Source organism: Macaca thibetana, chromosome 14 (assembly GCF_024542745.1).
Source record: "Macaca thibetana thibetana isolate TM-01 chromosome 14, ASM2454274v1, whole genome shotgun sequence".
Lineage (NCBI taxonomy): Eukaryota > Metazoa > Chordata > Mammalia > Primates > Cercopithecidae > Macaca > Macaca thibetana.
In genome coordinates, this window is record NC_065591.1 from 11,419,888 (window position 1) to 11,435,935 (window position 16,048).

Here is a 16,048-nt window from a genome sequence, read left to right on the forward strand (position 1 = left end):
CTGCTCTTTGCGCCATTCAAAGCTGTGGGCTGAGCCCATCTGAAAGTCCTCTCCACCTCCTTATGATCCCTGTCCCTAGGGCATCCCCAGCTCCTGTAGTCCCTCCCTGTACCGAGCCTACACCTCGGCGGTGTTGGGAGGAACTGACAATTATACCAGATGGGCTTTGACAGCATTCGCCCCCTCCACTGTCTTCACTCAGTTACCGGTACTCGGTTTTGTCTTGTCGCACTGCTCTGGGGTGCGCCAGTGGCTCTGGCTCCTCGGGAGTACACCACGCAGCCCACTAGTGCGGAAGGAATGGGCCTGGCTCCAGGGACCTTGTGGAGTCCGGAAGGTGCCCGGTGGTGGCAGAGCTCCCCAACCAGGGCTAGAAGCAGTCGCAGAACACCCGTTTTGCGAGAGGACAGGGGGTGGAGGGAGGGAGTAACAGCCCTGAAAAGGTTGGAAGTCCAGGAACAGCCCTGGGCTCCGTGGGGCAAAGGATTGGAAGCCGCCGATCCTCCGCCTTTATTCGTCGGGTAAATAAGGGTCGAGGGTACAGACACAAGGGTATCTACTGCGGGGTGAAGGAGCTGCAGCTAGACGCTACCCGGCGCCGGCCTTTGTGGCTGCTGTCATAAATATTCACGACGCTTTGGGCCAATCAACGCCTGAACAGCTTAAAGCACACCAATCGGCTTGCCGCATGCAGATAAGCATCGTAACGCGCGGCTTTTCCTAAAACGGGCGGGGACTCGACAGCGGCTAGGAACGGAACCCGGAGTCGAAGGAGCTTGGTTTCCGGAGGAGTGTGTCCGCGCAATTGGACGACTTATGTCACTTCCTATCGGACCGGAGGAAGTAGCTTCCGAGCGCGTTGAGCTTCAGATAAGTGGGTTCCGGTCGTGGCAGAGGTGCTTGTGTTTTTGTCGGTACAGGAGAGTCGCTATGGCGGCGGTGGATTCGGATGTCGAATCGCTGCCGCGTGGGGGTTTCCGCTGCTGCCTCTGCCACGTTACTACAGCCAACCGTAAGCGGTGGCTAGTGAGGGACCCGGGTGGTTGCGGGCTTTCGTCTTTCGATCCTGGCGAAAGTTAGGGTTATAGGTAATCGTTCCTGTCAGGTCGGTTGGTAGGGTCTCTCACCTGCGTTTTTACTCCGCAAGTCCGAGGGGATTTGGAGAGTCGGGAAAGTCCCACCACGTTACACTCCTTCTCAGTATACGAAATCTCCACAACGCGTTTCATTGTTTTATTCCTTCTTTAACCATCATCTATTGGACATATGCTCTGTGCCTGGTATTCTGCTGATCTTTAGGGTGGGGGAAGGGGGTTCAGAGATGAAGGAGCTCACCGTTTAGAGATGGAGAAAGTTTCAATGCTTTATAGATATGTTTGGAGAACTGTGGGACCACAGAGAATCAATAACTAAATCAGAGAAGCCCTACAGAGGACCTACTCAAAGGCGGGGACGGATGAAATAGATGGCATGAATGACTAGACCATAAGATACCAGTGAGGAAGAGACAGAAGATGGGTTTGGAAAAATAGACAAGGTTCTTGTATGACAGAGAAGGGGTTCACTGTAACTTCAAATTCCACTTTTTTTTTTTTTTTTTTTGAGACAAGGTCTCGCTCTGTCACCCAGGCTGCGGTGCAGTGGTGTGATCTCGGCTCACTGCAGCCTCAACCTCAGCTGCAGAGCGATACCCCCGGCTAGCCTCCCAAGTAGTTGGGTCTACAAGCGTGCACCACCATACTTGGCTAATTTTTTTTTTTTTTTTTTTTTTTTGAGACGGAGTCTCGCTCTGTCGCCCAGGCTGGGAGTGCAGTGGCGCCATCTCGGTTCACTGCAAGCTCCACCTCCCAGGTTCCCGCCATTCTCCTGCCTCAGCCTCCCGAGTAGCTGGGACTACAGGTGCCCACCACCATGCCCGGCTATTTTTTTTATTTTTAGTAGAGACGGGGTTTCACCGTGTTAGCCAGGATGGTCTTGGTCTCCTGATCCCGTGATCCGCCCACCTCCGCCTCTCAACGTGTTGGGATTATAGGCGTGAGCCACCACGCCCGGCCTTGTCTAATTTTTTAATTTTTTGTAGAGATGGGGTTTCACCGTGTTGCCTAGGCTGGTCTCCAACTCCTGGCCTCAAGCGATCTTCCCATCTTGGCCTCCCAAAGTGCTGGGATTACAGGTGTGAGCCAATGTGCCCGGCCCTACTTTTGAAGTCTGGAATCACAATCTTCCCTAAACAGGGTCTACTTCCATTCTTCCTTTTCTCTGTGAATGGCACTATCACTGTTCATCCAGTAAGCCAAGCCAGAAACGTAGGAGTCTTCCTTGGCCCCACATTTACTTTAGTGACATCAAGCAGCTAACTCATAATAAAATAATAGCAATGGCTAGTTTTTCAACATTTACCATGTACCAGACTCTCTGCCAAGTGATACATGTGAATAATACCTGTGTGTGAGGTGCTAGATACTGTTATTTCCATTTTATATCTGAGGAAGTTGAAGCATAGTGAGGTTTCATGACTTGACCAAGGTCTCACACAGCTTGACAGAGCTGGGATTTGAACTTGGGCAATGTGATTTCAGATCCTGCCCTTGACATCACTATATCATACCATGTCCAGAGATGATCCACGAAGTATTCTAGGATCTGAATTTTTTTAGTTCTTCTGTAGATGACCTGGATAAGTTACCTGTTTATTTCTTTCCAGCTCTACCTAGCACAAATAGGTGGTTTAAGAAGGACTTTACTATCACACAGTTCTTTAAGTAAAAATAAACGAAATACTTATAGTGTAGCCAGTTCTCCTGGGAACCTGTCTCTACTAAAAATACAAAAATTAGCTAGGCGTGGTGACACACACCTGTAGTCCCAGCTACTCAGGAGGCTGAGGCAGGAGAATTTGTAGAACCTGGGCGGCAGAAATTGCAGTGAGTGGAGACTGTGCCACTGAACTCCAGTGGGGGTGACAGTGAGACTGTTTTAAAAAAAATTTTTTTAAAAAGAATGTACTATTTAGACAAATGTATAAGAGAGGAAGGTGAAAGGAGCCAAGACTTTGTTTAGTCAAAGGTCACAGTTTCTGTGGCTTGGAAGGATCAGTAAGATTTAGGTATGCAGAGAGCAAAGGCAGACACGCTGAAGAGTGCTTTAGATGTTTTTATCTCACACTTGTCTTTGCAGGACCCAGCCTTGATGCCCACTTGGGAGGCAGAAAGCACCGGCACCTGGTGGAACTACGAGCTGCGAGAAAGGCCCAGGGACTTCGAAGTGTATTTGTCAGTGGCTTTCCCAGGGATGTGGATTCTGCTCAGCTCTCTGAGTATTTCCAAGCATTTGGACCTGTGGCCAGTGTTGTCATGGACAAGGACAAGGTAAAGTGAATGGCTCTCGGGGTAAAGAATGAATCAGGACTGGGTGCGATGGCTCACGCCTGTAATCCCAACACTTTGGGAGGCTGAGGCAGGCGGATCCATCCTGAGGTCAGGAGTTGGACAACATGGTGAAACCCCCCCCATCTCTACTAAAAATAAAAAATTAGCTGGGTGTGGTGACGCATGCCTGTAGTCCCAGCTACTTGGGTGGCTAAGGCAGGAGAATTGCTTGAACCTGGGAGGCAGAGGTTGCAGTAAGCTGAGATCGTGCCACTGCACTCCAGTGTGGATGACAGAGCAAGACTCCATCTTTAAAAAAGAAAAAAAAAAAAGAATGAATCAGATGTGCTGTGTACCAAAGAGACAAGAGAGAGAAACCAACAGCCTCTTTGAGCTGGTTCCTAATGTGGCTTGTTCTTGATGGACATCACAGTATTTGGGCTTGGCCAACTTTGGGAGCTTCTCACACCTCCCCCGCCCTTTGAATTTTTATTTTTATTATTTTTTTCAGTGCAGTGGCACAATCTTGGCTCACTGCGACGTCTGCCTCCTGCATTCCAGCAATTCTCACACCTTAACCTCCTGAGCAGCTGGGATTACAGGCGTGCGCCACCACGCCCAGCTAATTTTTGTATTTTTAGTAGAGATGGGGTTTCACCATGTTGGCCAGGCTGGTCTCAAACTCCTGACCTTAGGTGATCCGCACGCCTCAACCTCCCAAAGTGCTGGGATCACGGGCATGAGCCACTGCTTCTAGTCGCACCCCTTGGATTTTATCACTTCACCAGAGTTAGTCATTGGGAGATTTTTTTGTGTGTGTCATTTATTGATTCAGTGAATTCTTTGCCAAATATTTATTCACAGCTAACTTTGTGCTAGGCACTATGCTTAGGGCTGCATTCTTAGTAGTGAATGGGATAGATATGGTCCCTGCTCTTACAGAGCCTATAGTCTAGAGGAGAAAGTAAACAAACAAGTAATTATAGTGAAAGTTGGTGCTTAAAGAACAACATACCATTGGATCAACTCTACAAGAACCTGGTTGATAAACCAGTTAGCAGTTTATTAACTTACACTGAGAGGTACTGAGGTTGTTTGGTTAGAACACCCTCTCCTTTGGAGAGTGTTAAACAAGCTCATGCTTTTTGTGTTGCCTCCATGTAGACTTTGTTAGAATCCCTTCGGTCCCTTGAAAAAAGTTCACTGTTGAGGTGCTGTGTTCCTTGGTCATACTGTGGTTGTGAGGCTGCACTCTTGTTATGTAGGCATGGCTTAGGTGATCCCAAATACCCTTTGCAGCCCAGGTTATCTTTTAGAATGGGGTGGAGTCTGTGTTTGTTAGGGATTGCATTCAGCAACCAAACTACAAATGGCTTAAACAATAGGAGCTTAGTTTTTCTCATGTAACAAGAAGTCCAGACCTGGACAGTTCAGGGCTTTGCTGTTTTCCCGCTCTGCCATTATTGGCATGTGGCTCTTCATAGTTGGGATACTGCTGCCCTATATTTCAGGTAAGAAGTAGGGGCAGGTTGTATGGCAGAGCATAAAAGGTTAGTGTCGGCTGGGCGCGGTGGCTCACGCCTGTAATCCCAGCACTTTGGGAGGCCGAGGCGGGCGGATCACGAGGTCAGGAGATTGAGACCATCCTGGCTAATACAGTGAAACCCGGTCTCTACTGAAAATACAAAAAAATTAGCTGGGCGCCATGGCGGGCGCCTGTAGTCCCAGCTACTCCGGAGGCTGAGGCAGGAGAATCGCTTGAACCTGGGAGGTGGAGGTTGTGGTGAGCTGACATTGCACTCCAACCTGGGCAACAAGAGCGAAACTTCGTCTCAAAAAAATAAAAGGTTATTGTCACCTCAGTCTAAGTCCCATCCTCCTATTTTTTTTTCCTTTTTTTCTGAGAAAAATGCCTTTTCTTTTTCCTTTTTTTTTAGAGGGAGTTTTTTGGTGATAGAATTCTGGCCACTGAGATATAAGTAGAAGTTTACTGAGGAGGCCTTTAGGAAAAGTATTTTTCTCGGTCAGGCACAGTGGCTTACGCCTGTAATTCCAGCACTTTGGGAGGCTGAGGTGGGAGGATCACCTAAGGTCAGGAGTTCAAGACCAGCCTGACCAACATGGTGAAACCCTATCTCTACTACAAATACAAAAATTAGCTGGGTGTGGTGGCCGATGCCTGTAATCCCACCAAGCAATTCTCCGGCCTCAGCTGCCCGAGTACCTGGGACCGCAGGCGCGTGCCACCACACCCGGCTAATTTTTGTATTTTTAGTAGAGACCAGGTTTCACCATGTTGGCCAGGCTGGTCTCGAACTTCTGACCTCAGGTGATCTGCCCACCTCGGCCTCCCAAAGTGCTGGGATTACAGGCATGAGCTACCATGCCCAGCTGACACAGTCTTCTGAATCTGCTAATCCTGCCCTCCTTAATGCCTTCTGTGAGGTTTTGGAGAAAAATATGAGCACAGACAAGCCCGGTGAAAGGGACACTTTATCTCTAGCTGGGGCTGTGGTTACAAACTTGGTGTTGTACTGCAGTCTGGTAAACTGTGGTTGATTAGAGTCAGAAAACTGGCCTGGGCAGGTCCAAGTAGCTAACTTTGTCCTTGGCTTCACTTCGGTTCTTTGCTGTGTTTGGCATAAGGGTAGAAGTAAGTCTGGGTGTGGTGGTGTGCCCCTATAATCCCAGCTACTGAGGAGGCTGAGGCGGGAGGTTCTCTTGAGCCCAGGAATTCAAGGCTATAGTGAGCTATAATCACATCACTGCATGCTAGTCTTTTTTTTTGAGATGGAGTCTCGCTCTGTTGCCCAGGCTGGAGCGCAGCGGCTGGATCTCAGCTCACTGCAAGCTCCGCCTCCCAGGTTCACCCTCTTCTCCTGCCTCAGCCTCCCGAGTAGCTGGGACTACAGGCGCCCGCCACCTCGCCCGGCTAGTTTTTTGTATTTTTTAGTAGAGATGGGGTTTCACCGTGTTAGCCAGGATGGTCTCGATCTCCTGACCTCGTGATCCGCCCGTCTCGGCCTCCCAAAGTGCTGGGATTACAGGCCTGAGCCACCGTGCCCGGCCGTCTTTTTTTTTTTTTTTTTTTTGAGACGGAGTCTTGCTTTGTTACCCAGACAGACACCGTTGTTCAAATCAGGGTCTCAATTCCACTCCCTTCATCTGAATGTCTATCTTTATGCTAGCACCATTCTGTCTCGGTGCTACCTTACTGTAGCAGGTACCTTTTTATAAACAAGATGAGGGTCCAGTTTTACCATTGGAGGATATAAAAGAATATGGACCTTTTCCCTAAAGCAGTCCTGTTTTCCCTCCTTTTTTTTTTTTGCGACGGAGATTCACTCTTGTTGTCCAGACTGGAGTGCAATGCACAATCTCCGCTCACAGTAACCTCCACCTCCCAGGTTCAGGCAATTGCCTCCTGAGTAGCTGGGATTACAAGCATGCGCCACCATATCCAGCTAATTTTGTATTTTTAGTGGAGATGGGGTTTTGCCATGTTGATCAGGCTGGTCTTGAATTCCTGACCTCAGTGGATCCACCTGCCTAGGCCTCCCAAAGTGTTGAGATTAGGCATGAGCCACTGTGCCCAGCGTTTTTCCTTATTTGCTGATATTTTACCTTTAAAAAAATACGGCCAGTGAATATCACTGAACTCACCAACTTACAACAGTGTAGTTGTTATATTGCTGTTATTCCTAGATGGTGAGTTCTTGAAGATAGGGTTTGTGAGTTTATATTTATGCCTAGCACAGTGTTCATTACATGAATTGATTTTTTTTTCATTTTAATTAATTAATTATTTATTTATTTTGAGACGGAGTCCTGCTCTATTGCCAGGCTGGAGTGCAGTGGCATAATCCCGGTTCACTGCAATCTCCGCCTCCTGGCTTCAAGCGATTCTCCTGCCTCAGCCTCCTGAGTAGCTGAGATTACAGGCACGTGCCACCACGCCCGGCTAATTTTTGTATTTTTAGTAGAGATGGGGTTTCACCATATTGGCCAAGATGGTCTCGATCTCTTAACCTTGTGATCCACCCACCTTGGCCTCTCAAAGTGCTGGGATTACAGGTATGAGGTACCACGCCCAGCGATTTTTTAAAATTTTTAAAGTGGACTCATTCCATTACATGGATCCTTAATAAATGTTAAAAAAATTCTAATTATATCAGGAAAAGTTATAGGGTGGGTCATAGTGTAATCACCTCATTGGAAAGAGTAGAGGACAGAAATAATACAGATAAAATGAGGTTTTTAGAGGCAAACTGGGGTGGGAGAAAAATGTGTGGGATAGAAGTGAGGGAAAGAATTGTTTTTCTACTTTTTTTTGAGATAGGGTCTGTGTCTCTCAGGCTGGTGTGTAGTGGTGCAATTATGGCTCACTGCAGCCTTAACATCCTGGGCTCAAGTGATGCTCTTACCATAGCCTCCCAAGTAGCTGGGACTACACGTGTATGCTGCCATGCCTGGGTACTTTTCTTTCTTTCTTTTTTTTTTTTTTGAGACGGAGTCTCACTCTCTCACCCAGGCTGGAGGGCAGCGGCGCAATCTTGGCTTACTGCAAGCTCTGCTTCCCGGGTTCACGCCAGTCTCCTGCCTCAGCCTCCCGAGTAGCTGGGACTATAGGCGCCTGCCACCACGCCCGGCTAATTTTTTTGTATTTTTAGTAGAGACGGGGTTTCACCGTGTTAGCCAGGATGGTCTTGATCTCCTAACCTTGTGATCCGCCCGCCTTGGCCTCCCAAAGTGCTGGGATTATAGGTGTGAGCCACTGCGCCCAGCCCGTTTTTTTGTTTGTTTGTTTGTTTTGATTTTTTTTGAGACAGGGTGTGGCTCTCTCACCCAGACTGGGGTGCAGTGGTGTGATCTCGGCTCACTGCAACCTCAGCCCCCGGGCTCAAGCGATCCTCCCATCTCTTCCTCTCCAGTAACTGGGACTGTCTGGCTAATTTTAAATAATTCTTTGTACTGGTCAGGTGCGGTGGCTCATACCTGTAATCCCAGCACTTTGGGAGGCTGAGTTTAGGAGTTAGAGACCAGCCTGGCCAACATGGTGAAACCCCATTTTTACTAAAAATACAAAAATTAGCTGGGCATCGTGGCATGCACCTGTAATCCCAGCTACTTGGGAGGCTAAGGCAGGAGAATCACTGAGGCAGGAGAACCTGGGAGGCAGAGGTTGCGCTAAGCCGAGATCACCCCACTGCACTCCAGTCTGGGTGACAGCATGAGACTTCGTCTCAAAAAAAAAAAAAATTGTTTATAGAGATGGGATCTCACTATGTTGCCCTGGCTGGTCTCCAACTCCTGGGCTCAAGCAGTTCTCCTGCCTCAGCCTCCCAAAGTGCTGGGATTACAGGCACGAGTCACTGCACCTGACTGAAAATTGCTTTTCTAAATATGTCCCCTGTTATTATGAAAACAGCAAGCAAATATTCTCAATTTATGGGATAGTCCCCATTTCTAATATTCTCATCCACTGTAGATCACGTGCTTAGGTTCTTGGTTCCAAAACCATCATCTCTGCCCGTTGTTGTTTACCAGGGAGTGTTTGCCATTGTGGAGATGGGGGACGTGGGTGCTCGAGAGGCTGTCTTGTCACAGTCCCAGCACAGCCTGGGAGGACATCGCCTGCGTGTCCGCCCACGGGAGCAGAGGGAGTTCCAGAGCCCGGCCTCCAAATCCCCCAAAGGAGCGGCCCCCGACAGTCACCAGCTGGCCAAAGCACTAGCTGAGGCCACAGACGTGGGGACACAAATGATAAAGCTTGTGGGGCTGAGGGAGTTGTCTGAGGCTGAGCGGCAGCTTCGGAGCCTGGTGGTGGCCCTGATGCAGGAGGTCTTCACAGAGTTCTTCCCTGGTAAGTTACCTCCCCTACTATGTCTGAGCCCTCTCTGGCCTTTGCTCCCCTGCGTCTATATCCCCAGTCCTCCCTCCGCTGGAAGTGTTTGGTTGCTTTTCCATCTTTGTGCTCCCTTTTGTTCTTCCTCCCCCTGCTCCTCCCTAACTTCTCTTGACCTTTCTTCTCTGCTTGGCACCCAGGCTGTGTGGTCCACCCTTTTGGCTCTTCCATAAATAGCTTCGATGTCCATGGCTGTGATCTTGACCTCTTCTTGGATCTGGGTGACTTGGAAGAGCCCCAGGTGAGTGAGTGCCCCAGGGAGGCAGCTGGGAAGAGTCCATGAGAATGGCCATGTGACTGTGGGCAAGTCCTTTAGCTCTCTATGCCTTAGTTCCTCATCTACAATGCAGATAATAGGACCTACCTGAAAGCATTTATTGTAATTGGAGAGATGTGAATATGCATGAGTATTAGATGGGATGAAAATGAACTGACAGGGCCAGGCAAGGTAGCTCACACCTGTAATCCCAGCACTTTGGGAGGCTGAGGTTGGCGGATCACCTGAGGTCAGGAGTTCAAGACCTGTCTGGCCAACATATAGTGAAACCCCGTCTCTACTAAAAACAAAATACACTGGGCATGGTGGTGTACACCTGTAGTTCCAGCTACTTGGGAGGCTAAAGCAGGAGAATCACCTTGAACGCAGGAGGCAGAGGTTGCAGTGAGCCAAGATTGCACCACTGCACTACAACCTGGGTGACAGAGGGAGACTCCTCCTCAAAAAAAAAAAAAAAAAAAAAGAAAGAAAAAATGAATTGACATGGATACCTGGCAGTCGTAACAAAAAAAATTTTCAAAATGGTGTGTACAATATGATTTTATTTTGGAAAAAATATATTAAAAAATATACAATAAGGTCCTTTTAGTTTTGCTTATGTGTATTTTCTTTCTTTTTTTTTTTTTTTTGAGACACAGTCTAACTCTGTCACCCAAGCTGGAGTACAGTGCTGTGATCTCTACTCACTGCAACCTCCACCTTCTGGGTTCAAGTGATTCTCGTGCCTCAGTCTCCCAAGTAGCTCGGAATACAGGCACACGCCACCATGCCTGGCTAATTTTCTGTATTTTTAGTAGAGATGGGGTTTCTCCATGTAGGCCAGGCTGGTCTTGGACTCTTGGCCTAAAGTGATCCACCCACCTTGGCCTCCCAAAGTGCTGGGATTACAGGAATGAGCTACCATGCCCGGCCACTTACCTGTATTTTCTAACATCTAATGTACAGATTCTGTTTTAGGAATAGAAAAAGATTATTATTATTACTTAGAAATAGGGTCTCACCATGCTGCCCAGGCTGGTCTTGAACTCCTAGGCTCAAGGAATCCTCCTGCCTCATTCTCCCAAATTGCTGGGATTACAGGTATAAGCCCCCATGCCCAGCCTATTATTATTTTCAAAAAATAGACTTGGCGGGGCGCAGTGGTTCACGCCTATGTGATCCCAGCACTTTGGAAGGCCAAGGCAGGTGGATCACCTGAGGTCAGGAATTTGAGACCAGCCTGGCTAACATGGTGAAACGCCGTCTCTTACTAAAAATAGAAAAATCAGCCGGGTATGGTGGCATTCGCCTGTAATCCCAGCTACTTGGGAGGCTGAGGCAGGAGAGACAGCTTGAACCCGGGAGGCGGAGGTTGCAGTGAACCAAGATCGTGCCACTGCACTCCAGCCTGGATGACAGATTGAGACTCCATCTCAAAAAAAAAAAAGACTTTATTTTTTAGAGCAGTGTTAGATTCACAGCAAAAGTGAGCAGAAAGTAGAGTTCCTATATGCCTGCTGCCCCCGCAACAGGAGTTTTTAAATGTTTTATCATTCTTTTTGTCGTTCTCTACACACACACTTTCTTTATTTATATTTTCTGAATCATCTGAGAGGTTGCATGTATCACATTCCTTTACCCCTCAATATTTCAATGTGTGTTATGCAAGAACAAAGGTATTCTAGTGTATAACCACAGTACCATTGTCAAGTTGAGAAAATGTTACATTGATACAAATGTAAACCTTTAGACTTTACATTCCATACTCTAATTTGGTCAGCTGTCCTGACAATGGACTGTTATGGTTTCTCTTTAGTCTTCTTTAGTTTGTAATAATTCCTCTGTTTTTGTCTTTCGCGATAATGACATTTTTTGCAGAGGTAGACCTTTTATTTTATAGAATTAAAAGGTTATCTTTAAAAAAAAAGGTTGCTGTGAAGATTAAATGAGTTAATATGTATAAAGCCCTTAGCATAGGGCTGAATAAGCTGGAAGTGATATTATCTTGGGGATAGAGATGTTCTCTGCTTAGGGGACAGCAGAAGCATTTCACTCAGCTCATTTCTGTCCACAGCCAGTCCCAAAGGCTCCAGAATCTCCATCGCTGGACTCGGCCCTGGCTTCCCCACTGGACCCTCAAGCCCTGGCCTGCACCCCAGCCTCCCCTCCAGATTCACAATCTCCAGCTTCTCCCCAGGATTCTGAAGCCCTGGACTTTGAAACCCCTTCCTCCTCCCTGGCACCCCAAACTCCGGACTCTGCCTTGGCCTCTGAGACCCTTGCTTCTCCCCAGTCTCTGCCTCCAGCCTCACCACTGCTGGAGGATAGGGGAGAGGGGGACCTGGGGAAGGCCCTGGAACTAGCAGAGGCCCCAAAGCGGGAGAAAGCAGAAGGGGCAGCAATGCTGGAGCTGGTGGGATCCATTCTCCGGGGCTGTGTCCCTGGGGTGTATCGAGTCCAAACTGTGCCCTCCGCCCGGCGCCCTGTGGTCAAGTTCTGTCATCGGCCTTCAGGTCTCCACGGTGACATCTCCCTCAGTAACCGGTATCTTTCTTTTTTTCTTTTTTTTGAGACAACATTTTGCTCTTGTTGCCCAGGCTGGAGTGCAATGGCACCATCTTGGCTCACTGCAACCTCCGCCTCCCGGGTTCAAGTGATTCTCCTGCCTCAGCCTCCCAAGTAGCTGGAATTACAGGCATGCGCCACCATGCCCAGCTAATTTTGTATTTTTAGTAGAGACGGGGTTCCTCCACGTTGGTTAGGCTGGTCTCAAACTCCCAACCTCAGGTGATCCGCCTGCCTCGGCCTCCCAGAGTGCTGGCATTACAGGCGTGAGGCACCATACTTTTCTTTGGGGCAGGCCGGCTGAGAATTCTGGGGTGCGCCAGGAGGGAGTCTGGCTTGGGAAACTCCTGCACCTGCCAAGTCTCAAGTTTGTCCTTGTTTGGGACTATCCCTCTTTCTGTCCCTTGTCTCCTCCTGCCTGGCTTCCCTTTCAGTGTTTGTAAAGTGTGTTCCTTAGAATATTACTTTCAAGGGATGTAGAAAAGAGTTCTGCGGTTGAATAAATTTGGGAAATTCAAAATTAGATGCAAAAAGTTTTCTCCATTTCCTCCCTTCTCCCCTTGCCTTGCCTTCTCTTTCTCCTTTCCTTCCTTCTTCTCTCCCTTCCTGTCTTTGTTTCTTTGCATAGTAAAGGCTCTTGGCAGTCTTTTTTTGTTTTTGTTTTTGAGATGGGATGTTGCTCTGTCACCCAGGCTGGAGTGCAGTGGTGTGACCATGGCTCAAAAGCAGTGTTAAGAATAATGTGCTGTGAATGTCCAGGATGGGCGTACAGGATGAAGTGTTTCCCGAACTCCTTTGTCTTTTTGCACACTGTCTCACAAGATCAGTGTTTGAACAACCTTTGGGGAAACTGTTTTGGCCTTATTCCAGCTGGCCCCAGTTATGCAAGTCTGGAATGAAAGCTGGGGGTGGTAGGTTCTGATGTCCCCAAGCCCTAACAACCTTGTCCCTGCTTCATCCCAGGCTGGCCCTGCATAACTCCCGTTTCCTGAGTCTCGTCTCTGAGCTAGATGGTCGAGTCCGGCCCCTCGTGTACACCCTCCGCTGCTGGGCTCAGGGTCGGGGGCTTTCAGGTGAGAATGAATCAGGACAGACCTTGGGGCTGAGTCAGGACAAAGGCAGGGATTCAGGGAGAGAAGGGAGGTCAGAATGGGCACTGAGGTTGAGAAAACTGCCAGTGGGGGGATTCGAAGCACCTCTGATCTAACTGGAATTACTGCTTATTTACCCAGGGAGTGGCCCTCTTCTCAGTAACTACGCCCTGACCTTGCTGGTGATATATTTTCTTCAGACCAGGGTCCCTCCTGTGTTGCCCACTGTATCCCAGCTCACCCAGAAAGCAGGTACTCAGCCTAGCTTCCACCCTCTCCATCTTGTTAGCTTCCTCTCTTCTTCATCACACTTAGATACACCAAAGCAACTCTGGGAATGAGATCTCTGCTATCACCCCCATTTCTACCCCAACCCTCAATCTCCCTGCTTCCAGACTGACTCTCAACTTTTTTACTTTCACAGGAGAGGGGGAGCAGGTGGAAGTCGATGGCTGGGACTGCAGTTTCCCCAGGGATGCCTCAAGACTGGAGCACAGCACAAATGTGGAGCCCCTCAGTGAGTTTGGGGAGCCAGGTAGAGGACTAGTAATGATGTTCATCAACAGTAGGTAACATATATCACACTGTGTGCCAGGCATGGTTCTCACAGAAAACCTGTGAGACACCTAATATTATTACTGCCGTTTTACAGATGAAGAAACCATGTTTGGGAGCAATTAAGTGACTTGCCCAAGGTTACACTGGCTAGCAGGGAGCAGCAGCATCTGGGCAGGGAAATCATGTGGGGGCAGGGAGAGAGGTCTGACCTCTTGTTTATAGGCATCAGAGAAGCCTATCTTCCTGGGACTCTGCTGAGCCCCTTGGAAGGGGAAAAGAAAGTCCTGCTAAGGAAATGGCTGTGGTGCAGGACCTGTGTCAGTTCTGGCCTCTAAATGACTCCCTTTCCCCACTCTTCCTCCTCCTCCAGGTTCCCTGCTAGCCCAGTTCTTCTCCTGTGTATCTTGCTGGGATCTTCGTGGCTCACTGCTGTCCCTGCGGGAGGGTCAGGCACTGCCTGTGGCAGGGGGCCTGCCCTCTAATCTCTGGGAGGGTCTACGCCTTGGCCCCATGAATCTCCAGGACCCTTTTGACCTGAGTCACAATGTCGCAGCCAATGTGACCAGCCGGGTGGCTGGGCGCCTACAGAACTGCTGCCGAGCGGCAGCCAATTACTGCCGAAGCCTCCAGTACCAGCGCCGTTCCTCCCGGGGTCGGGACTGGGGGCTGCTCCCTCTTCTGCAGCCCAGCTCCCCCAGCTCCCTACTCTCTGCTACTCCGATCCCTTTACCCCTCGCACCCTTCACCCAGCTCACTGCTGCCCTGGTGCAGGTATTCAGGGAAGCACTGGGGTGCCATATAGAACAGGGAACCAAGAGACCGCGGTCAGAAGGAGGTGGAACTGGGGAGTCTGCTCAGGGAGGGACGAGCAAAAGACTGAAACTAGATGGACAGAAAAAGAGCTGTGAGGAGGGGAGAGAGGAGCAGCAGGGATGTGCAGGGGACGGGGTAGAAGAGATGGTTATAGAGGTTGGAGAGATGGTGCAGGACTGGGCCATGCAGGGCCCTGGGCAGCCAGGGGAGCTGCCCCTGATGACTGGAAAGCATGGAGCCCCTGGAGAAGAGGGGCAGCCCAGCTATGCGGCCCTGGCAGAGCGGGGGCCCAAGGGACATGAGGCAGCCCAAGAAGGGTCCCAGGGTGAGGCAGGGCAGGGGGCATCTCTGCCCTCCTCAGTGAGCTGGCGCTGTGCCTTGTGGCACCGAGTGTGGCAGGGACGGCGGCGAGCCCGTAGACGCTTGCAGCAGCAAACCAAGGCAGGAGCCGGAGGTGGTGCTGGCACAGGAGCAGGGTGGCTGGCAACTGAGGCTCAGGTCACCCAGGAGCTGAGAGGACTGAGTGGTGGCGAAGAGAGGCCAGAAACTGAGCCCCTGCTGAGCTTTGTGGCGTCTGTCTCCCTGGCTGACCGAATGCTCACTGTGACCCCGCTCCAGGATCGCCAAGGCCTGTTCCCTGATCTCCATCATTTCTTACAGGTTTTCCTCCCTCAAGCACTTAAACATCTGAAGTGAAGACATGGCCCCTAAAGGGCAATAAAGCTGCTAGTTTATTAATACAGAGTCTCCCGTTTCCTTTCATTTCCATCTGGTCATAATGCTTCGCCTCCCCCAGAACTTCATGAAGCTGCTCTCGTCTGACCCCGAACATGGGTCTCTCCCTATTGCTCTCCACCCCAGCAGCCTCTCCTTCCTACAGTTCGCACAGCTTGCGGGGAGTGCGGGGGCAGCACCGTGCGTGGCACCTGGCACCCGCGCAGAGTTCCTGAATGGCAGAGCGGTGGGTGGCTGGAACAGTACTGAGAAGAGCCAGGTTTGCCTCCACATTCTTCCTGCCGCCTCAGATTAATGGGGACAAGGATGGAGATTTGCGTTCAGGGTTCTTCATTCTCTCCTTTAAACGAGGAGAGTTCATCCCGTTCTTAAACTGGGTAAGAGATTTCAAACCTGAACATGAGTCAAAAGCCATGAACATCAGAAGCGACGATGTCGGGTCTTCCAGCGTCAGCCCCTCCAGGGGCCGAGTCCGGAGGAGGTGGGAGGGACAGGGCGCGTTCTCCCTCGTGTCCCTGCCCTGCTTCGGGCCGGAGGGCCGGTGTCCTTGCTCGCAATAACAGCACCCTGGAGCTGTAAGGGGTTAGATGTGAGCAAACGTCACTTTGGCAGGCGGGTTCAGACCGGGGCCCCTGTTAGACACTCATCCCTTTCTGGAGGAAAAGCAGAGCAGGAACTAAAGGATATAGCACACACACTGCCACCTCCGCGCAGCAGTCGTTCCTCGCTCCCATGAGTTTCACAGAATCATGTGAGG

General features: G+C 49.8%; 3 protein-coding genes across 10 annotated transcripts in view; 1 reads left to right on the plus strand and 2 right to left on the minus strand.

Moving 5' to 3' along the window:
• POLR2G (RNA polymerase II subunit G) overlaps nucleotides 1–11,059 on the minus strand; it is a 188,755-nt gene extending 177,696 nt beyond the window's left edge. Inside the window, exon 1 of the mRNA XM_050757023.1 lies at nucleotides 11,050–11,059. The gene's annotated coding sequence lies outside the window, so the exon portion shown is untranslated. The remainder of the gene's footprint in view (nucleotides 1–11,049) is intronic.
• The window catches only part of GNG3 (G protein subunit gamma 3), a 440,061-nt gene that overhangs the window by 121,749 nt on the left and 302,264 nt on the right, over nucleotides 1–16,048 (minus strand). Inside the window, exon 1 of one of the 6 annotated variants that reach the window (XM_050757058.1) lies at nucleotides 3,838–3,843. The exons of the other annotated variants lie outside the window; for them this stretch is intronic. The gene's annotated coding sequence lies outside the window, so the exon portion shown is untranslated. Of the gene's footprint in view, nucleotides 1–3,837; nucleotides 3,844–16,048 lie in introns of those variants that run through there. 6 annotated transcript variants of the gene reach the window in all.
• TUT1 (terminal uridylyl transferase 1, U6 snRNA-specific) lies at nucleotides 246–15,294 on the plus strand. Of its 3 annotated transcripts, none has more exons than XM_050756889.1 (9): nucleotides 246–1,012; nucleotides 3,178–3,368; nucleotides 8,916–9,231; nucleotides 9,414–9,514; nucleotides 11,604–12,073; nucleotides 13,058–13,167; nucleotides 13,327–13,437; nucleotides 13,610–13,702; nucleotides 14,114–15,294. In XM_050756889.1, the coding sequence occupies exons 1-9, from the start codon at nucleotides 817–819 to the stop codon at nucleotides 15,250–15,252; spliced, it is 2,727 nt and encodes a 908-aa protein (XP_050612846.1). In that variant the 5' UTR covers nucleotides 246–816; the 3' UTR covers nucleotides 15,253–15,294. The 3 variants fall into 3 exon arrangements, with proteins under 3 accessions (XP_050612846.1, XP_050612847.1, XP_050612848.1); XM_050756891.1 differs by having other exon boundaries at nucleotides 845–896; XM_050756890.1 differs by lacking the exon at nucleotides 13,327–13,437.

Bases quoted from the DNA above. Each gene is read 5' to 3' on its own strand.
- TUT1 (XM_050756889.1), top strand. From the start codon at position 817: ATGTCACTTCCTATCGGACCGGAGGAAGTAGCTTCCGAGCGCGTTGAG. The intron at 1,013-3,177 runs GTAAGCGGTGGC...TTGTCTTTGCAG, and splicing joins CCACGTTACTACAGCCAACC to GACCCAGCCTTGATGCCCAC. The intron at 13,438-13,609 runs GTACTCAGCCTA...TTACTTTCACAG, and splicing joins CCAGCTCACCCAGAAAGCAG to GAGAGGGGGAGCAGGTGGAA.